At 42.3% G+C, this 22,835-nt stretch overlaps 1 protein-coding gene across 1 annotated transcript in view; it reads left to right on the top strand.

The window, feature by feature from the left end:
* Nucleotides 1-22,835, top strand: part of LOC127636286 (myeloperoxidase-like) — a 51,078-nt gene that overhangs the window by 16,079 nt on the left and 12,164 nt on the right. Inside the window, exons 3-15 of the mRNA XM_052116738.1 lie at nucleotides 4,340-4,433; nucleotides 4,517-4,692; nucleotides 4,795-4,927; nucleotides 8,663-8,792; nucleotides 8,895-9,101; nucleotides 9,214-9,571; nucleotides 9,928-10,088; nucleotides 11,009-11,267; nucleotides 12,645-12,815; nucleotides 12,974-13,211; nucleotides 13,288-13,484; nucleotides 13,723-13,760; nucleotides 15,205-15,258. Coding sequence (XP_051972698.1) covers nucleotides 4,340-4,433; nucleotides 4,517-4,692; nucleotides 4,795-4,927; nucleotides 8,663-8,792; nucleotides 8,895-9,101; nucleotides 9,214-9,571; nucleotides 9,928-10,088; nucleotides 11,009-11,267; nucleotides 12,645-12,815; nucleotides 12,974-13,211; nucleotides 13,288-13,484; nucleotides 13,723-13,760; nucleotides 15,205-15,258 — 2,216 coding nt within the window. The remainder of the gene's footprint in view (nucleotides 1-4,339; nucleotides 4,434-4,516; nucleotides 4,693-4,794; nucleotides 4,928-8,662; nucleotides 8,793-8,894; nucleotides 9,102-9,213; nucleotides 9,572-9,927; nucleotides 10,089-11,008; nucleotides 11,268-12,644; nucleotides 12,816-12,973; nucleotides 13,212-13,287; nucleotides 13,485-13,722; nucleotides 13,761-15,204; nucleotides 15,259-22,835) is intronic.

Here is a 22,835-nt window from a genome sequence, read left to right as displayed (position 1 = left end):
GGGTCTCTCCCAAGGCAGCGGGTAGCTGTAGAGTGCCACTAGCTCGTGGCGTCAGGTAACTGGGCACAGAGATCGGAGAAGGTCCTTAGTGGAAAACAGTATAACAATGGTATACACCAGCAGGACAGGACTCTGGACAGAGACAGACAGGGCAGTAGTTGCTTCTAAGGGGTAGTATAACTGAGTGGAGAATCCGACAGAGAATGTAGCGAGAGCGAGGAGAGAAATAGAGAGTTAATCAGAGGAAAGAGGGAACAGGTGGGCAGAGGATTAACGAGGAACTCAGGGAAAATAAGAAACAGCTGGGAGCGGAGTAAAGGAGAGGGAAGTAACATAGAACGACCAACAGAGGGAGACAGAGTAGGGGGAAAGAACAGAAGTGAGACATAACATGACAAGACAGGACAAGACATGACATATATTTTAGTAAAAATAATAATGACAAATCTAATTAAATTCATGTAGTGGATACAGTAAATTTAGTGAATTAATTATTAACAATAATTTATATTAAGTTTGTTTATAGACTAGTTGTCTTGTTGACATGACTGCTTACTTGGCACCACTCCGGTGAAGCTAACTGTAGGTAAAAAAATGGAGAATAATAAACCTCCACTCGCAGTCGGGAAGAGAAATCTTCTTACTGACTTTTTTGAGGGGTAATTTTCTCTCTCTCCCTCTATCTTTCTACTATATCTATCCACTCCATGTCGGGGCTTTTGTATTCCTTGCATAAATTGGAAACATTTAGGCTTACTCATCTACCTCATGCTTGTTTGCGCTTCCCAGAGCATTAAAGTCAAGTCAATTTTATTTGTATAGTGCCTTGCACGACACACATCATTTCAAAGCAGCTTTACAGAAGATCAGGCATTAACAGAAGATAAAACTGTAATGTCAATTATGTCAATGAATCATCATTGTGTAATTAGTTAAAATACTATTGTTAATCATGTTTAAAAATAAGTAATTAAATAATAATTGTATTAATAACCCCAGTGAGCAAGCTGAAGGCAACTGTGGCAAGGAACACAAAACTCCTTAAGGTGTTGATTAATGGAGAAAAATAACCTTGGGAGAAACCAGACTCACTGTGGGGCCAGTTCCATCATGAATATAATGTAAATATTACTTATGTATTGTTTAAGTCATGGTTTAAAATGATTAAACTAAGTAAGTGTTAAGGGTCAGTGTTTAAACATCGATTTTGTTTGAACTGTAAGATTAATAACCAATGTCTTTGAAGTCCATCCTGGATTAACTGCAGAAGTTCACATAGATGCAATTGTCCTTGTTAATTGGCTGGTGAAGGCTTTTGTTGGCATTTGTTAGTCTATGCATTTCATTTCAAGAGTGCAATCCTTCATTAGACCAAGGTGATGCAGGCAGAGATCAGGGAGGTGGATCGCAGTTCAACCGGCAGGGCATTTCAGTGAGGTTCGGTGTGGTCCATCCTAAATCCAAGGTTCAGACAATGGCATATGAAGTATTCCATGTCTTATGGTTGGAGTTGGCATCAGTTCATCCTCTGAAGTCCATCATAATAGACTGAAGTGATGTTAGGCTGGCACCGGCTGCATTTAGTCATCATCATTCAGCAACACGTAGCAGTGGAGTCCAACACGAAGCAGGAATGGAGCTGGATCCAGCCGGTTCTGGTGACCTCAGGATAGGAGTCCCGAGGCTGAGACAGGGAAACAAATAAAATTATATAAGCATAGATGCCATTCAATTTATTGCAGAGTTATAAATCATGATCAATGTTTCTGGTTTCTGGTTCCGGCAGACTAAACTAAAGCAGTGTAATTGTGAGTTAATGGATAAATTAGGTGTATGCCTGGCTAAATAGATGAGTCTTTAGTATAGACTTAAAATGAGGGAGTGTGTCTGCATCTCGAACAGTGTTAGGGAGACTATTCCATAGGTTAGGAGCCAAATATGAAAAGGATCTGCCTCCTTTTGTGGATTTTGATATTCTAGGATCTATTAACAGGCCAGAATTTTGCGATCATAATGAACATGATGGAATATAGCGTGTAGAGGGTCACTGAAATACTGTGGAACTAGACCATTTAAAGCTTTGTACGTAGTTAACAGAATTTTTTAATTAATACGGAATTAAACAGGTAGCCAATGTAATGATGATAAAATGGGGCTAATATGATCATATTTCTTGTTTCTCATTAGCACTCTGGCTGCTGCATTTTGAACCACACCAGATGCTCGTTAGTGTGCTTTAAAAAAACACTGCCGTGACAATAAGTCTTTGTCTGGCCTTGAATGTTGTAATACGTACTCTCTGTGCACTCAGGGAAGGACTCTTCGTCTTATGTTTTCCTGGATGTTATTTGTGTCTTAGATTGGCCTTCATATAAGTGTTTTCTACGAGTGCTGTTTACATGGAAAGAGACTTTCCTTGTTTGATTATTTTGCCATCATTTTGCATCTGTTTAAGAAATAAAAAAAGGTCCTTAAACTGGTGCTTTGAAGTTACTGACTGCTCCTTTATCACTGCTTTCTGAAACAATATGAAATTATTATTCCTGTGCCTCTGCTGAATCTGAGAGTGATACCATCCAGTGAGTCTGGAAGCCATCAGATTATTTTCTACTGTTTTTGAGACATTTCAATGTATTTTGAAGTCACATGGATTTACGGGTCTTCAAGTGCCTTATACGTAGTCCCCTGGTATATTTGCCATAGTTGCCCTTTTGGGTCTGCTGCTTTGTTACCCTCTAAATCCAGTATTACTGTCACGATTCCTTGTCGTCTGCACCGTGTTTCGTGTCGTCAGCACCGTGTGTCGTGTCATCTGCACCGTGTTTCGTGTTACGGTCCCTTGTCGTCTGCACCGCGTTTTACGTTTCACCCTTCACCATTCACGTTCCATGTCACGTTTTCCCTGTTGTCCGCCCCGAGTCTCACTGTCCTTGTGTAAACTACACTTCCCGTCTTTCCCGGCCCTTCACTGCGTTATTGTCCGCACCTGTCTGTTGTTTTGTCATTACTATGTCTCTTTATTTAAACCCCGCTGTTTCCCCATCCATTTGTCGTTCGTTGACGTTTCATGTTGTTACAACACTCCATGTTCCTGCCTATGCCTGTGTGTTATCTCCATTCGTGTTTGTTCGAGGTTTCCCAGCCCTTCGTGGATGTTTGGTTCTCTTGTGCTCACCGGTGATTTAGTTTGTGTTTGAGTTTGCTTTTCCCCTCGTGGACCTTTCATTTGTTCCAGAGTTTGTTTATTTTATGTTAATAAAGCCGTGTTTGGATCCAACCTCCCGTCTGCCCTGTCCTACTTCCCACAAATCATTACAATTACTTGGAGTAAGCCATTTAAAAGAAGAATAGTAGCTTATATCTCTTTGTTATATAACATTGGACTGAAAATGTATAGATTTTTTATTCTTTATCAACACAAAAGCATGTTCTTTTATGTAAGCCTGTTTTAAAAAAATAGTACATAGGTATACATATTATGATCAAATAAATATTTTGCATATTGCGAGACACACACCACCAAAATAAATCAATTAAATTTGAGCACTGCTTAACGCTCTATCAAGTTAAATGTAGTTTGAAACGTTGAAAAATGCATCTCGAGTCACGTTGCCTATACAGCTGGAGCACTCACTGCCCCCTACTGCCACATGTGGAACATCAAATTTAAAATGCTCCGATGGTAGGAACATTTTTTATTATGGAATTTACATGTGGATCAATGGTATGATTAATTGAGATTAATTCTTTTTTTGTTGTCATGAGTCATTTAGACTGGCAGCTCTTTCATCTAAAAAAAATATATATATACTGTACTGTGCAAAAGTCTTATAAAAAAGGCTTAAGTCTTAAGATGATTATTTATATCTTCAGCTTTAGTTAGTCAGTAGGAAATATAAAGGTTGGACTCCCAAACATTACATTTGCAAATAGAAAAGATTAGAACAGAAGAACAGGGAGCCCGCAGAGACCCCCACTGAACATCGTGTCAGTCTGAGATTACATAAAGAGACAGAAGCAATTGAGACAGCCTAAATAGAAGAACTGTGGTGAATTCTCCAAGAAGCTTGGAACATCCAATCTGCCAACAACCAAGAAAAACAGTGTCCAGGTGTACCTAGGAGAATTGGTGCTCACAAAGGTGGTCACACCGAATATTGATTTAGCTTTTTATGTTTACTGGACTTGTGATAAAAGAAAACGATTTATTTAATTATTTTTGAATACATCCTCACTATGCAACATTTTTTACAAGTGCCTTAAATGATAGGCCTACTATAGTATTAGTCATTGTTAGTCTTTCTAGTATTTGTCTCATATCGTAATGCCCTTTTTTTAGCAGAAGAAGAGAGTCCTGGGAGACAGTTCATTCTAAATTCAATTAAGAAAGCAAAACAAATCGTGGATGCTGCCTACAAGTATTCCCGTGATGAGTGAGTAAAGTTTGTAAGAACGTAAATTGCTCAGCATTATTTTCCAGTTGTTCATCTATTTTCATACATTTCCCCGCTTCCAGGAGTTTAGCAAGGGTGCGCAAGGATGTCATCAAGCCTTCGGACAAACTGCGTCTTATGAAACAGCCAGTTCGAAAAACCCGCGAGGCTGTGAGAGCCGCAGATTACATGGAGCAGACGCTTATACTGATCAATGAGAAGGCTCATCATGCACACAAGAGGTCCATCAATGCTACAAGTATGAGGGCAATACCTTGCAAAACTCACAGAGTAATGCAGATCTGATCCATTACAGTGTGATATTCCATGATAACAACACTCATTGTGTTTTTTCTCTTAGGCCTGCTCACTCCAGACGAGCTTAACACCATCAAGCATCTGACAGGCTGTGCTGCTCAAACACAGCCCCCATCTTGTAGGACCACACCCCTCATAAACAAGTATCGAACTGCCACCAATGTTTGCAACAACAGGTCAGTCCTGCCCCCCTATTTCAGAGTAATTATTCAAAATCTGAGTGTTTCTTCAGCTAATTGCCACCTAATAATATTCAATTTACTGATACAATACATTGGGGTTCACAAGTTTGATAGTGCATTTGTGTGCTATTTCTAGGTCACTAATAAAAAATAATAAGCAAATTTGTGACGTTGACCATATTAACCCCTTTGTACAAAATGTCAGGTTTACTTGATTATATTGAAGCACACAAGATACGCTTTGGAACATTCTCAAATCGGGGCCGGATATAGGCATGGGCAAGGAGAGGCAATGCCCCCCCAAATGCCGTGACTGCCCCCCCAAACGTGATGGCATGCAAAGATCCCAAATTTAACAAATATTTCAAGAAAAATGGTCAGAGTGAGCGCTCTCTGCTCTCTATCCCTCATTCAAAGTAGCTACTGATTAGTAGATGCACAGGGAGGGCGTGGCCGCTTCACCGGCTTGTGGTGAACCTGCTGAGCTTCACGTCTCAGTTAGTCACTGCAGAGCGGAGCAGGCAGACACACTGTCGTCAGCTGAGCTCAGCCCCTGTTTTGAGTTTCCTTCACCGTCAGTCACTGAAATTATTTGGTTACTCTTTCTGTAAGCGTGTTCTCATTCCCTCCATATCTCTCTATCGCTTTCTCTTGTAATTTGCACCGAGTGACGAGTCGAGTATGCGCCGATTTCTGGTTGCTAAAGCTAGCACTGGCAGCAGCAACGAGGCTGCTAGGGCATTAACTGCAGCAGAAACCGAATCCCCCTTCGTTCCCAGCCCATCCGTGGCTGTTGCGGATGAATACAACATAGGCTTAAACACTGAAGCACCGTCACAACCCATAGCTCTGGTTTTCCCCAAACTTAATTTTGGCAAGTGCTCCCGCTCATTCTGCCCAGGTTGGTATCGTGGGAGACCATGGCTCGAATATTCAGCAAAGCTTGATGCGTGCTTTTGTTTCCCGTGTCAGAAATTGGGGGGGAACAATGATAGGGATTTGGTTTTCACAAAACAAGGATTTACTAATTGGAAAACTGCATTGGAAAAGGACAAGGGATTCTCAAAGCACGCATCAAGTCAATGCCACATAAAAAATGCAAAAGCCTGGTCTGAAATGTCCCAAAGAGAGGCCACAGGGGAGACCATTTGTAATTTAATAGGGCCCACACAAATGGAAAAAAATAGGTATTATATTAAAACAATTGGAGAAGTAGTTCAGTTCCTAGCAGTAAATGAACTTCCACTTCGTGGCAGTGTGGAAAGTTCAAATGATGATGATTTCTCTGCAGGACTGTTCTTAAAAATGGTTGACTACACACTGGCAAAGGACCCCAAATTTAATGAAATTAACAAACACATCCCACCAAATGCAAATACACCTCTCACAACATACAAAATGAAATTATTGAAACACTGGCCAAAATGGTATTAAATCAGATAAAAGGTAATTATGACAAAGCAGATTATGCTGGGTTTTGCATCAAAAGTGACGGAACGAGGGACAGATGTAATGTGGAGAATCTGTCAATCATGGTTAGATTTGTCTGTAAAGGCATTCCAGAGGAACACCTGATTGGCCTGCTTGACCTCAGTCAGTTAAATGCTGAATTTATTACCACACAAATTCTTGAGCATCTTTCTGACTCAGGCTATAGTGCAGCTGAAATTATCAGTCAGTGCTATGATGGAGCTTCTGTCATGAGTGGGGTCAGGGGTGGGGTTCAGGCCTTATTGCAAAAGAAGGTAGGGAAGGATATTCCTTATATCCACTGCTATAACCACCAGCTGCACTTGGCCGTGGTCCATGCAATGCAAGGAGAGCCGTGTGCAAAAATCTTTTTGATCTACCAGGATCACTGCACTCTTTTTTCACCGTCATTATGTGTCACAGAACTATAATGTTCCCTCCCTTAAACGACTGTTGGAGATCAGGTGGACAAGCCACCATGATGTGACCAAGTGTCTTGTGGAGAATCAGGATGCTATTCTGAGTATCCTGTCAGAGGTTACAGAGGACAGAGCCACTGCTGTTGATATCTGTACAGAGGCATCAGGGCTGTTGATGATGTTAAGGAGGCATCATTTCTTTGAAATAGGAAAATTCCTCCTCAAAGTTCTGGGTTCCTTGAAGTCTGCAAAAGCTATGCTGCAGGCTCATTCTGTTGACCTGTGCTGTGCTTCAGAAGTAGTCAGTGCATCTCTGCAGGCTCTGAAGCAGATGAGAGATTTAACCAGCATGCCTGCACCAGCTGCTAAAAGAAAAAGAACAATGAGCTCATTGCTCGTAGGTAGCGTTGTTACGTCCACTGTAGGCCATGCAGAAGACTCCATGACTCCTAGCCAGGCTCTGAAGAGAGCTCTTCTCAACATTTTGGACATCGCCATTGTAGAGATGGAGACAAGATTCTCCAAAAGCAATCTGGATCTCATGAAAGCAGTTAATTGCCTTCAACCACAATCTCCCTCTTTTCTGGATGTTGCCATGTTAAGTCCTCTGCAAAAAATGGCAAAAAGTGACAGTGACAAACTTTCCAATGAGATTCTTGTCGCAAAAATAATGTTGGAAAAAGAATTCAAAAAGACTAATGATGATGAGAACGTAGAGTTTGTAGACCTCTCCACCATTTGCACTTATCTACACAGGTATAAATGCCTTCCTCAGCTCCATGCATGTATGTGACCTCACTTGTGATTGGAATATCATCTGCATCATGCGAGAGCTCTTTCTCCACTTTGTCTCGTGTTCTTACCCCTTCCGCAGCACTATGCTACATGAGAGAAAAAGAAATTTAGTTATTCTGGCTCACGAGAAGGCTATAACAACAGGTCTAGATATGGATGCATTTGTTAGGACTTTTGCACAGAAAAGCAGACGACTGATGCTATAATGACTGATATAAGCCATGCTGTGTACAGAGCTAAAGAAATGAAAACAAAAAAAAAATAAATAAATAAATAAAAAAGATTGAAATAAAAAACGAAAGGACAGACAGACAGACAAGACAGACAGGAAGACAGACAGACAGACAGACAGACAGATAAAAAAAAAAAAAGAAAAAAAAAAGAAAGATAAATGCAGCCTCAACAGGGCACAAGCCAGTGTCCTATTTGTGCCGGTCCCAAGCCCGGGTAAATGCAGAGGGTAGTGTCAGGAAGGGCATCCAACATAAAACCTATAAGACAAATCAAATGGATCAAAGGAGCTGATAGATTAGAGCTGGGCGATATAGGATTTTTTCATTTCACAATATATTTTTTCATTTCTGGCCATATCGATATATATCACAATATAAATCAAATCACTATATTTGTCAAATTTAAATGTTCCGTTAAATGACTTGCCCCCCCTGATATTCTACCTGCACCCCCTAGTGGGGCTGGCTGAATCCGGCCCTGTCTCAAATCATACTCGTATAACATGAAACATCAGGTTTTGCACAAACTTCTAACATACAGGCTGTCATTAAAGCAAAAGGGGAACATGCCAAATATTAAGAAATTCGTGTTAATATTTCAATCATACTTTTCACTCAACTTGTTATGGTCATAATATACTGTATATGTTATAAAACAAAAACAAAAAATATGAAATAAGGAAAAAATTAAATAGAAGCATTTTCAGTTGTGGACTCCCAGACCCTACAATATTTCTTACAACTGTATTTATGAAGTTACTGCAAAACATGAGAATCAGTGCTGTGGACTGAACTTTTGTATACATTTTTAGGAGGAACCCTCTCATTGGTGCATCCAACACCCCTTTTATCCGCTGGCTGCCTGCAACATATGAGGATAGAATCTCACAGCCAAAAGGGTGGGATCCAAACACATTGCACAATGGTGCAATTCTGCCCCTGGTATGATGGAGATACTTATAATAAGCTTACTAATATGCCCTTGACAATCAAGTAGGTCACCAATCAGTTCACAGATTCTAAATTATGTCATGTTCATTCCAGGTCAGACTGGTTTCCAATCGTATTCTAAGCACTGCGGATGCTGACGTAGAGAATGATACTGACTTCACCTTCATGCTCACCATCTTTGGACAGTGGGTTGACCACGATCTGACTCTTACGCCCACCTCACCAAGCATTAGGTCTTTCAGCAATGGCCTCAACTGTGATGAGAGCTGTGAGCGCTCGGAACCTTGCTTCCCAATTCCGGTCAGTCAATGTTTGTACCTTTGCAGTCTTTTCCTTTCATGTCATGTCCACCTGTTTACTTCCATTCCTAATTTGCAGTGTCTTTCATGCTATATTTACTGTCTGAACTCAGATCCCGAAGGAAGATCCACGTCTGAGTCCTAACACCTGTCTCCCCTTCTTCCGTTCATCACCTGCTTGTGGTTCCGGGAACACCGCCTTTATCTTTGGTGGTGTCCCCAAAGTCAGAGAACAGATCAACGCTCTAACAGCTTTTCTAGATGCTGGGCAGGTTTATGGGGCAGAGGACGGGCTAGCAAAAGAGCTGCGTGACCTGACCAATGATGGTGGTCTGCTACGTGTCAACAAACAGTTCCTTGACAATGGGCGAGAGCACCTGCCCTTTACCAATGTACAGAGCAAAATTTGTGCCACGCGTGGGAAAATCCTCAATGACACAAACTTGACAGAGGTGCCTTGCTTTATTGCAGGTCAGGAACTTTTTTTTCTTTGATGGTAAATGTAGAAATTTGTTGTCTTCACAACAAATTATCACATGTTTAATTAGTCAACAGTTGTTAAATTCAGCATCTCCAACTATGCATGCCCTACTCTTTGCATTAACTCCATTAAGCTAATGCTAATACACTCTCTTTAAAATATGTGCTTCACATGGAACAATCCTCAATGACACAAAGCTGAAAGAGGTGCCTTGTTTTATTGCAGGTCAGTTACATATTCGTTCTTTGGTAAATGTAGCAAATTTGTTGTCTTCATATGAAATTATCACATGTATTAGTAGTCGACAGTTGGTAAATTTTGCCTCTCAAATTATGCATTTGTGTAGGGGATGTTCGTGTTGATGAGAACATTGCTCTTACCTCATTGCATGCACTTTTCATGAGGGAGCACAACCGATTGGCTCGTGCCCTTCACATACTCAACCCTAGTTGGAGTAGTGAAACCCTCTATCAAGAGGCACGAAAGATTGTGGGTGCCTACCAACAGGTAAAGCCACCTAAAGAAAAATACAGGGTTGGGAGGGTTACTTTTGAAATGTATTCCACTACAGATTACAGAATACATGCTGTAAAATGTAAATTGTAATATATTCCATTAGATCACTTAAGGTCAGTAATGTAATCTAAATACTTTGGATTACTTCTTCAGCACTGGTAGATGTTTTTCACTTGTTTTGACTATAAAAACTCTGCCAGTACAACAACACAAAATACACAAATTAAAAATACATTCTCTGAAAAACCTAAATAGCTCATGCAGTGTTGTTTCTAAAATAAATCAAGTTGATCTTGTTTTAAGGATCTTTTGATATTTTTACAGGAAAATTATACAAAAGGTATTATTAAGAATACAATTTTTGCCCTAATATCAAAGGTCTTACTAGAAAAAAAGAAATTATGATCCAACGTGAATTTTTTTGATAAACAATATGATCGTGTCTGGTAACATGTGCATGTAAAATGGATAGAAACAGCATTTTAGCTTAGTGTAAAGATGACAATTTACACAAGGCTTATTTCTATTTCTTCTGCTCCAAACTTAAATTCTCTGTCTGCTCGTATGAATGTATCACATCATAAGAAAGTGTTTCACCACTGTTCAAACGCACATTGGATCATATCATTTATATGTATAAATGTTTTCCATCTGAAAGGACTAAATATTAAATTAAACAAATGACAATAAAATGCAAAGTAATCTCTTCAGTAATCAAAATACTTTTTGAATGTAACTGTATTCTAATTACCAATGTTTTAAATTGTAACTGTAGTGGAATAGTTACTTATATTTTGTATTTTAAATAAGTAATCCCATTACACGTATTCCGTTACTCCCCAACACTGAACACAAGCAATTACAACATTTAATATAACAAATATGCTTTATCTAAAATCTTTCTGTTTTAGATACTGGTGATTAGGGAATACCTGCCACACATTGTTGGCCCTGATGCTTACAATAAACACATTGGCCTATATCCAGGGTATGATGAGAATGTGGACCCTAGCATTGCTAATGTCTTTGCCACTGCAGCTTTCCGTTTTGCCCACCTGGCCGTTCAACCCATCATATTTCGTCTTGATGAAAATTACAAGAACCATCCTCAATTTCCAAGCGTGCCCCTCTTTGAGGCCTTCCTTTCTCCTTGGAGGGTGATCTTTGAGGGTAAGTTTGAGACTTGCACTGCATTCTAAATAGCATAAATTATTTAAAGTGATCTCCAGTTGATTATGTGTTGAGTTCCAGACAAGATCTGAAGCTTTCACATACCCCTTTTCCACTGACATGGTTCGGACGCAGGTTCTTGGGCCGGTGCAAATTCTCAAATTGTTCCGTGCATTTCCACTGCAGAAAAGGCCGTTCCGGAGGCCGAAAACCTGGTTCGACACCAGCCCCAAAAGGGGTCTCTACTTGTAGGTTTCTACTCAGGAACCAATTATGTCAGGGAACGGAGGGCGGGCTAATGTTTTGTCACCATGGTAAAGTTTTCCCAAACAACAACAGTAGTTATCGTCTGCAGCAAGGAGTACTTCTTCACTCTATAACAACAATAAAAAACCCACAAAATTATCAGATCTCAAAAGCGGTCAGGCAACATGACAAAATGAGTGCTCTACTTGCGATATGGTATTTACGAAGATCCGAGATAAACTAGAGAGATCGCAAAGAAAAAACTCAAATATGTGATTATTAAACCGCAAAAGGCTATGATTTAAGGCAGATAAACATGGTCTATGCACTTCAGAATAAACTGGTGATGCACTATTTTGTCCACACATGGGGCTCATCTGCTCGTGTTTTTAGCACATTTAGAGCAGTTTATGTTAAAGCATTTGTGCAATTCCTAACGTCAGTAACCACTACAAGTTTTTATACAAATTGTGACAAAGTATAACAGAATAGGAGTTGACAGCATTTTACCAGATGTGGAACATTGTAAACTGTCAAATACATACTTTCAGTGTCAAAATAAAAGCTCCACTTTTGTTATAATCCTCAAAATAATAATGATACTTAAGTATTATATTAGAATAATAAACTTGACAGGGTCCAACAGTAATAATTTAGTATAATGCAATATTCAGCTGAGTTCCAAAAAAAAGTTGTTTTTGCTAACCTTGATCATTCACAATAAAATAAAATTAAAGATAAATAATATTTATTAAGCTACTATAATTAATTGTATATAAAATATACATATAAAACTGCATATCTCATTCTCCCTTGTGTTCATTTAGTGAAAAACTGTGGGGAAAAAATGCCTTTATTATTTTAAATATATTTGTATTCAATGTCTGGCTACAAATATTTGAATGAATAATGGTTCCTCTGATTAAAAAAATTACTTCTGAGCCAGTTCAGAGCAAATACATAATCATCAATATATTGAATATCCTCAGTAGGCTGAAAAATATTGAGATATACTTTTTGTAGCCATATCACCCATCCCTAACCCTAAGATATAGACACTGTTGTTAAGATATTTTGTAGTATACTCACTGAGCCCTAACAAATTACCCTTCCAATTTTTCTTCTTGTTAGGTGGCGTGGATCCTCTTCTTCGAGGATTGATCGGTCGGCCTGCAAAATTGAACACACAGGATCACATGATGGTGAATGCTCTTAGAGAGAAGCTGTTTGCTTTTATAAGCCACATTGCTTTGGACCTGGCTGCCCTCAACATGCAAAGAGGTCGTGACCACGGTATACCAGGTAAACATTCCAGCCTCTTACCAAAGTCTTGACCCATAAAACAAATAATCACATGAAGTAAATTCATACAAACTTTATGCTGCATTATAACTTAATTTAGTGATCCATGTGTTTTTGAGAGAAAACGTACCCGATACCTACTTTTTATTCCTCATAAGGTTATAATGCATGGCGGCAGTTCTGTGGACTGTCCACACCTCAGAATGAGCAAGAATTGGCTGTGGTGATGAACAACACTAAATTCGCTCGCAAGCTGATTGAGCTTTACAAAACCCCTGCGAACATTGACGTTTGGTTAGGAGGCGTTGCTGAGCCTTTTGTACCTGGTGGTCGTGTTGGTCCACTTTTTGCTTGTCTTATCTCTACGCAGTTCAAGCACATTCGCCAGGGTGACAGGTAAATCTCTGTGCATTTAGTCTATTAGTCTAGTATGTGTGTGATTGGTGTTAATCCCAAGTGTGATTGTGTTCAGGTTATGGTGGGAGAACAAAGGAGTGTTCACAACTAGACAAAAAGCCTCACTTGCCTCTGTGTCTCTGGCCCGCATCATCTGTGACAACTCAGGAATCCGTAATGTTCCCAATGATCCTTTCCGCTTCAGCAGTTCTGCAAGTTTTGTTAGCTGTGACAATATCCCAGCTTTTGACCTCACCCCTTGGATTGAGACTGGTAAGACACCAAACAGAAGAACTTTTAAATGCATATTTGTATGTGGTCATATATAACAAAATTAATCTTTCTCTGACTGCAAATCTTTGCCTAAGCTTCTACTTACCTTTATATGTGCTTGTAAATAACACAATTTTATGGTAGTAATGGCACACATTAGGTATTGAAGACATTTTACAATGTGTCCATATGGTCACCATGGTTTGGTTCACCTTTGGTTTGGTGTTTGACCTTCCAGGTGACAGTGGCATCCACGATGCAAACAATGGAAATGAGGTTGGTCAAGTGTTTCCTGAAAGCAAGAAAAAGAGCAAGCAATTGTTGTTTTGCGCATGAACTATTATTTAGCTTAAATGAAAATGAACTTCTATGCATAACCTCTCAAAGGGAATGAGCATGAGCAGCTATATGGGGCCAAGTATGTCATCATCTCACCATAAACATAAAGTTTCATTCCATTGTTACGCAGACGATACACAATTATACATAAAAATGGACTCCTCACTCCCCTCAGCACTGCCGTCTGCACTTCAGGTTTGCCTGGAGGAGATAGGGGCATGGATGTCTGACAACTTTCTTCAATTAAATAGCAGTAAAACCGAAGCCATTCTGATCGGTACCCCACACCAAACCCAGTCCTCCTCCCTCAGCAGTATATTCATTTTTGGTCATCACACCGCCCTGTCTACCTCTGTTACAAACCTCGGAATCAGATTTGACTCAAATCTCACATTGGACAACCACATCCGCCACCTCTGTAAGGTCTCCTTCCACCACCTTAAAAACATTGCCAAAATCCGCCCTTCACTCTCCCAACCGGATGCTGAGAAGTTGATACATGCCTTTGTCTCCTCCAGGTTGGACTACTGTAATGCCCTCCTCGTCGGGATCCCTGGCAGAAGCCTGCAAAAGCTTCAGCATATTCAGAACTGCGCTGCCCGGGTCCTGACGAGGAGGCGCAAATACGATCATATAACACCTGTCCTGAAATTCTTACACTGGCTGCCCATTCAACACAGAATTCAATACAAAATCTGTCTCCTTACCCATCAGTGCATACATGGAACTGCCCCTGCCTACCTCACTTTCTTACACCACAAAACGCCACACGAAACCTCCGCTCCTCTACCTCTACCTACTGCCTGTACCAACCAAGGACTAAACTTTTCTCTATGGGAGACAGGGCCTTTCAGGCAGTCGCCCCATGGCTCTGGAATGCCCTCCCAGAGACCCTAAGGGTTCCACAAACTGTGGAGGTTTTTAAGAAGGGCCTAAAGACATTTTTATTTCAAAAGGCCTTTTAACTTTCATGATTTTTATTTTATCTTTGTGGTGTTTTATTGCTATTTATTGATTTTGTGATATTTCTCCTGGAACTGTGTTTAAATTCTTTGTTACTGTAGCACTTTGAGATTTAGTTGAAATGTAAAGTGCATTATAAATAAAATGTATTATTATTATTATTATTATTAAGTATGTATTGCTGTACACGGGTTTCGTGCAGTGACATGTATGATACTCAGTCTAACTGTTAAGCAGCAATTCATAGCTCGATCAGGAACTGCACCAAAGCTTTGTAAGCTGTTAGTCCTGAACTTCCTCCCTTTTGCTAGAGTCAAGCTTATTGCTTGGGTTTTCTGCCTCTTACACATTTGTATTTTTTTACTTTAATGAAAAATAATTAGACACCAAAAATATAACATATTTATTAACCCCTTAGATTCTGATACCTTTCAAGGACCTACCGGGCCCAGAGGACCTCCAGGGGAACAAGGTAAGCCAGTCTAATTACTCACTTTGCCTTGTTTACACCTGGTTTTAACATCTTTTTCATTAGATTTTTTTCATTAGATTTAATCATAAGTGGACACTGATAAATAGAGGTGTAGATAGGGTCCTGTCGGAATGCATGACATTGAGATTAAGGAGGAGCAAGGTAAGCACGGTACAACAAGGTGTGTTCAGGTGAAAAGTACTCTTTATTTACATTCTGTGATAGAGGGCAGTGCTATATACATTAAATTGCAAAGAAAATTGCATGATAAACCAATCAAAAGAACAAGAATATTTACAAAAAATGGTGCCATGATGCAACACACTCACTTTGACTACAAAACACAGCAAAAATGCTGGGAGCAGCAAATACCTATGCAATAAACAATGCATAAAATTGCCTCACACTCTATTTGCACTTTTCTGGTTTTGACAAAGCTTGAACAACCTCAGAACTGAAATAGATGGAACCAGTCTGTCACAAAAGCTCATTCAAGCTCACATCAAATAGGCTATATTCATGCCTAAAATCAATGGGTCATATATTATTATCATGGTGGCGCTACTTCCCTTATACACATTCTCTTATACATATGAATATGCATTAACACATATGCTCACTTAGCACTTTATTAGGTATACCTGTACACCTTCTTATTCATGTGATTATCTAATCAGCCAATCAGTGCAATGCATAAAATCATGCAGATAAGGGTCAGGAGCTTCAGTTAATTTTCAAATTTTCACAACCAAAAAGTTTTTATCTCAGTGATTATAAACGTGGCATGATTGTTGGTGCCAGACGGGCTGGTTTGAGTATTTCTGTAACTGCTGATCTCCTGGGATTTTCACACACAACAGTCTCTAGATTTACTCAGAATGGTGCCAAAAAACATCCAGCGAGCGACAGTTCTGCAGACGGAAACACCTTGTTGATGAGAGAGGTCAACAGATAATGGCCAGATTAGTTGGAGCTGACAAAAAGGCTATGGTAACTCAGATAACTGTACAATTGTAGTGAGCAGAATAGCATCTCAGAATGCACAACATGACGAACCTTGAGGCGGATGGGCTACAACAGCAGAAGACCATGTCAGTTTCCACTTCTGTCAGCCAAAAACAGAAAGCTGAGTTTGCAGTGGTCACAGGCTCACCTAAACTGGACAGTTGGAAAACATAGCCTGATCTGATGAATATTAATTTCTGCTGAGGCACACAGATGGTAGGGTCAGAATTTGGCACCAACAGTATGAATCCATGGACCTAACATGCCGTGTGTCAACAGTCCAGACTGGTGGCGGTGGTGTAATGGTGTGGGGATTGTTTTCTAGGCACACTTTAATACCAATGAATCATTGCTTGAATGCCACAGTCTATTTGAGTATTGTTGCTGATCATGAGCATCCCTTCATGGCCACAATTAACCCATCTTCTAATGGCTACTTCCAGCAGGTTATTGCACCTTGTCACAAAGTAAAAGTCATCTCAGACTGGTTTAATAAACATGACAATGAGCTCAGTGTTGTTCAGTGTCCTTCCCACTGAACATGTGGGATGTGGTAAAACAGGAGATTCGCAGCATGAATGTGCAGTTGACAAATGCAGAAATTGCGTGATGCAATCATGTCAACATGGAATGTTTCCAACGTCTTGTGGAATCCATGCCACAAAGAATTGAGGCTGTTTTGAGAACAAAGGCTGGCCATACACAGGATTAGTATAATGTTCCTAATAAAGAGTTAAGTGAGTGTACATTGTCATGACATTTCAAGTTATGCAGTGCCAAGTTACAACTCTGAAAAGGAGATGCAAGAATGGAGCTTTACATGCCCAGTTGCAAACACTGGAATCAGAGGCAAGAGTCAGAGTCTCTCCAGAAACATCGCGAGGAGGTTTGTGCATCCTCGATCACGTCACACAGGATCATGAGCGCCACGCCTGCTCAGTGTGCACAAAAGACATATATCAGAGTAGGAGTAACTCACTGTCCAGCAACACACTGGAGAGCAAGTCAGTCACTTTACAATCCTAAATTCTCTAACTGCTCCCTATGCACCGTGCTTTGGACTATGAATGTGCATTTTTCTCACATCAGCATGGATTGCTTGTGAACTAGTCATAATATGATTCAAGCTTTGCAAAGGAACTGTTATTGAGGGATGGGGCAAATAAAAACTCTTGGACCCAACCTCAAAACAGTAAGTAAACAGTTTCATTCATGAATATTTCAAATTTCATGACTGATTGTTTATGGTGCTGAAGTTTTAAGGAGGCACTTTGGTACACATCATCTACAGAACCTCCTAAAAAAAAGCTGTTCAATGAATTTTGATCAAATCGTTTCGAATATATTAGCTAAACAATTCCTTTGGTTGAACATGATTTTAGTTAATAATCAATATCTACACAACACAAACTCCAAACATAACCAAACTCGATATAACTTAGTCAACAGAACATTTTGATGGCCTATAATGTCTAATTAGCCTGTATCTTGAAAGTGCATCTAATATTCACAGCTTGTGCTTTGTGGAGTTTGATGTCTACTTATTTTGAAAGATGCTTTTTTAAATTTTTTTGTCCACATAATGATCAAAAACACTACAACCCAGTACAACCCATTGAGGGGACTGTAAGATCCCTGTCAAAAACCATACAGCTCTGATGAAAATTAAGAGACCACTCCAAATGTTCAGTTTCTCTGGATTTACAATTTATACTTATGTGTTTGAGTAAAATGAAATGTTTTGTTTTATTTAAGACTCAAACTCAACATGAATTGTCGACTGATAATGCATACATGTCACCTACTGACAAAATTTCTCCTAAATTTCAAATACAAATATTGTCATTCAGAGCATTTATGTATTTGCAGAAAATGTCAACTGGTCAAAATAACAAAAAAGATGCAGTGTTTTCAGACATTGAATAATGCAAAGAAAACAAGTTAATATTCAACACAATACTAATGTTTATCTTAGGAAGAGTTCAGAAATCAATATTTGGTGGAATAACGTCTCGGTTACATACGTAACATCGGTTTACTTGAGACGAAGGGAATGAGACATTGTGTTTATTAACACATATGGGGAGTGCCTTCATACACAACCTATTTGAAACCTCTCTACAATAACGGCAAAATTCTGTTATTGGCTATGGTGTTTGAGCCCCGCCTGTTTTGGTGCGAAACTGACCTCTATAAAAACAGGTGCACGGTCACCATTTCCTCAGAATTTCTGACTGAGAACAAGGAGCGCATTGGCCAGTGAACAGCAAGTGCTCTAAACAGAGAGGACTTGTGAAGAAAGAGACGTTACATCTAGGTTGTATAACCTTGAGAATGTGTTTTGTGAGGACCATCCTGCTGCAAAACATATGTCTTGTAAGCACACACCATTCGTACATGCCCATGAGGATACCATGCCTCTAGTTGAGTGTGCTTTCACACCAATTAGGCAAGTCTGACCCTGAGACTCATAATCCAGGGTAATTACATTGACAGTTCAGTGAGAAGTCTTTGCTTGGAGACGGACATTCCTTTTGGGTGCGCTCAACATATGCATGTAGTGCCAGTACAGGGCATAACAAATGCAATGATTGTTCCTCATCTGAATCAAATTGAGGAGGAAAGAAGGTCTGAAGTTGAACCACCTGCGCTTTGAAGGGTGTGGTCAGGACCTTGGGTACTTGACAGTGGCTCTTGAAAGACCAGGGCCAACCTCGACATGAATTGTCGACTGATAATGCATGCATGTCACCTACCCGTCTTACTAAGGCCAGAGCCAGCAGTAGTGCAGTCTTGATGGAGAGCAAGCGCAAATCAACAGAGTCCAAAGGCTCGAAGGAGGGCCCTGCGAGAGCTTTTAGGACTTAAGTTAAGTCCCAAGTCAGACTGTAGCCGGCCGAGGTGGTTTTAATCGTCTTGCTCCTTTAAGGAACTTTATGATTAAATCATGCTTGCCAATAGAGGCGCCGGTTACATGTGCGTGATATGCAGATATAGTTGCCACATACACTTTGAGCATTGACGGGGTGAGTCCTGCATCTAATCGCTCTTGAAGATATATTAGAATTTCACGTATTGGGCAGATTACTGGGTCCTTGTTGTGTGAGAGACACCAATCAGTGAATACCTTCCATTTTAGTGCATAGAGGCATCTTGAGGACGGTGCTGTGGCTTGTAAAATGATTGTGGCAGCGGGGGCGTGGTCAAGCGCCCGTCCGGGAGAGAAAAGCGGTAAGGGCGCTCACACCTGAGCTAAATGATAACTAACACCTGTGTCTAATTTCAGTAACGTGAGGAGAGCGGCATAAAAGGGAGGAGCGACGGAGCATGGGGAGAGAGAACCAAGGAAGACTGTCTGATGTGTGTGATAAAAACTTAAGAATTAAAAACTTACCCCTTAAGTTGACGTTTGTTTCCGTCCCGTCCTTGAACTATTCCACAGTGGTGCAGAAACCCGGGACTATTTTTATTTTTTTTTTTGGTTACGTAATGGAACCAAGTCGCCCCATAGAGTCCTCCCAGCTGGCGGAAATCCTCCAGTCCCTCGCTAATCTCCATCAGGGCCACCAACAAACCCTGCTTGAGCTCCGGCAGGATCAAGATCGGCGGTTCTTCGAGGTCATGCGGGCTCAGGCAGAGGACCGACTCGCTATCCGGAGCCTCCTCAGCCAGGAGGCTGCGTCAGCCCCAGCCGCGACCCCGGACACCCACGCTACGCTGCCCCCGCCCATGTTACAGAAGATGGGGGTGGCAGATGATCCTGAGGCCTTCCTCGACCTCTTTGAGAAGACGGCTGAAATCTGGGGCTGGCCGCCTGAACAATGGGCAGCCCGGCTAATTCCTCTTCTGTCCGGGGAAGCACAGCTCGCGGCACAACAACTGCCAGCGACGAGCCTCCTGGTTTATTCTGACCTGAAGAGGGCCATCCTGCAGCGGGTTGGTCGGAGCCCGGAAGAGAATCGCCAGCTCTTCCGGAGTATGAAGCTGGAAAAATCCGACCGCCCGTTTGCGTTTGTTCAACGGCTCCGGGACGCTTGTCGGCGGTGGCTGCTCGCAGGGGACCGCGACGCCGAGGGAGTTATCGATCAGATGGTACTGGAGCAATTTACGCAAAGACTGCCCAGGAGAACGGCGGAATGGGTCCAGTGCCACCGCCCGGCGCCGCTGGAGGCAGCTGTGCAGCTCATGGAGGACCACCTGGCGGCGATCCCGAGGGCAGATGAGCCCTCCCCTCTCTCTCTCTCTCCCTTCCCCTGTGTCTTCCCCTGTTTTCCCCCTGTTCCCTCTCGCTCTGCTCTCTCCCCAGGACCCGTTCCTGCCCCCGCAGGCGTGGAGGATACAGTCGACCAGCTTCCCGGTCGTGGGAGAACCCGCCCAACCCTTCCCCGTCTTTCAGTCGCTCTCCTCCTCAGGTGGTGGCGCCCGCCAGCACGGGTGCGGCCGTGGCGCCTGGGCCGGTCTGCTGGAGGTGCGGGGACCCGGACCACTTCCGGGATCAGTGTCCGCTGATGGAGGTGGGGACGGTGGTGCGGGTCTCCGATGTCCCGCAGGCTGCCCCCGGTCGGGCTGGAGCGTACCGGATCCCGGTAAGGATCCAGGGGGGTACATACCAAGCTTGGATGGATACCGGCTGTAATCAGACCACCATCCACCAACGCTTGGTTCAACCCGGGGCTTTGGGCACAGCTAAACGGGTGAGGGTGAGGTGTGTGCATGGGGATATTCACAAGTATCCCATGGTGACTCTGGCAATTAAATTCGGGGAGAAAAGCATAGTGTGGAGGCAGCGGTTAGTTCCGCCTCACCCATCCGCTAATCTTGGGTACTGATTGGCCAAATTTTAGAAATGTATTAGAGGGAGTCTGTGCGGATGGGTCCTGCATGAAAGTAAAGAAATGTGTGATGTGCGATGCTTTGGCGGGGAGGCGGAGCCGGGGCCGCCCTCGGCTGCTCCAGGTGACGAGGGAAGGGGCGAGGGGGACACCCCTCCTCTCAGGGAGTTCCTTGAGGGGATTTTCCCTTGGAGCAGTCGCGGGATGAAACCCTTAAGCACGCCTTTGACCAAGTGAGAGTAATCGATGGTCAACAACTCCGCCGGGTGTCGCCGTTTCATATCCATATTTCTCAGTTATTAAAGATCGGTTGTATAGAGTGACGCAGGACGCTCAAACAAAGGAGGAGGTGACACAATTGTTGATCCCACGGAGCCGCCGGAAATGGTTTTCCAGGCGGCTCACTATAATCCTATGGCCGGTCACCTGGGGAACGGAAAACACTTTTCCGTCTAATAGCCCGTTTCTATTGGCCGGGCATTGGCGGCGACGTCCGCAGGTGGTGTGCGGCGTGCCGCGAATGTCAGCTGGTAAACCCACCGGCCACCCCAAAAGCGCCTTTGCGCCCCTTCCATTGATCGAGGTTCCCTTCGAGAGAATTGGAATGGACCTCGCCGGGCCATTAGAACGGACGCCACGCGGACATCGCTTTGTGTTAGTCCTGGTGGATTACGCAACGCGGTATCCGGAAGCAGTGCCTCTGAGCAACATCTCAGCACGCAGTGTTGCAGGGGCACTCTTCAAGATAATCTCCCGGTGGGGTTCCGAAGGAAATCCTCACCGACCAAGGCACTACTTTTATGTCACGAACACTTCGCGAACTTTACGAATTATTGGGCATTAAATCGATTCAGCACTAGCGTGTACCACCCTCAGACGGATGGACTGGTGGAACGATTTAATAAAACACTCAAAAATATGATTCAGTAAATTCGCGCACGAAGACGCTAGGAATTGGGATAAGTGGCTGGACCCCTGTTGTTCGCGAGTACGAGAGGTTCCGCAAGCCTCCACAGGGTTTTCCCCATTTGAGCTACTGTACGGACGACGCCCACGCGGGTCCTCGACGTCATCCGTGAAACTTGGGAGGAGGGACCTTTAGTGCCAAAAATGAAATTCAATACGTTCTTGATCTTCGAGCAAAACTCCACACGCTGGGGCAATTAACACAGGAGAATTTGCTCCAGGCTCAAGAACGCCAACGCCGGCTGTATGACAGGGGTGCTCAGCTACGGAATTTGCACCGGAGATAAAGTGCTTGTATTACTCCCAACATCAAGCTCAAAATTACTCGCCAAGTGGCAAGGACCGTTTGAGGTCACGCGACAGTAGGGGACCTCGATTATGAAGTCAAACGTACCGATAGAGGGGCGCGTCAAATATATCACCTCAACCTCCTGAAATTGTGGAGGGAAGAGGCGGCCTCTGTGACGTTGGCAACGGTAGTTCCGAGAAGGCGGAGCTCGGACCGGAGGTAAACAAAGCCTGCGATCCTAACACCCCGGTTCTGTGTGGAGACCACCTCTCACCACGCCAACTCGCAGAGGTTTCCGAACTGCAAAAGGAGTTTGCGGACGTGTTCTCTCCTCTACCGGGCCGTACAGACCTCATACAACACCACATCGAGACCGAACCGGGCGTAGTGGTACGCTGCCACCCTTATCGCTTGCCCGAACATAAAAAAAAATAGTTCGGAAGAATTGGACGCGATGCTGGACATGGGAGTAATAGAAGAATCTC

Source organism: Xyrauchen texanus, chromosome 44 (assembly GCF_025860055.1).
Source record: "Xyrauchen texanus isolate HMW12.3.18 chromosome 44, RBS_HiC_50CHRs, whole genome shotgun sequence".
NCBI lineage: Eukaryota > Metazoa > Chordata > Actinopteri > Cypriniformes > Catostomidae > Xyrauchen > Xyrauchen texanus.
This window is presented reverse-complemented; position numbering and strand designations above follow the sequence as displayed.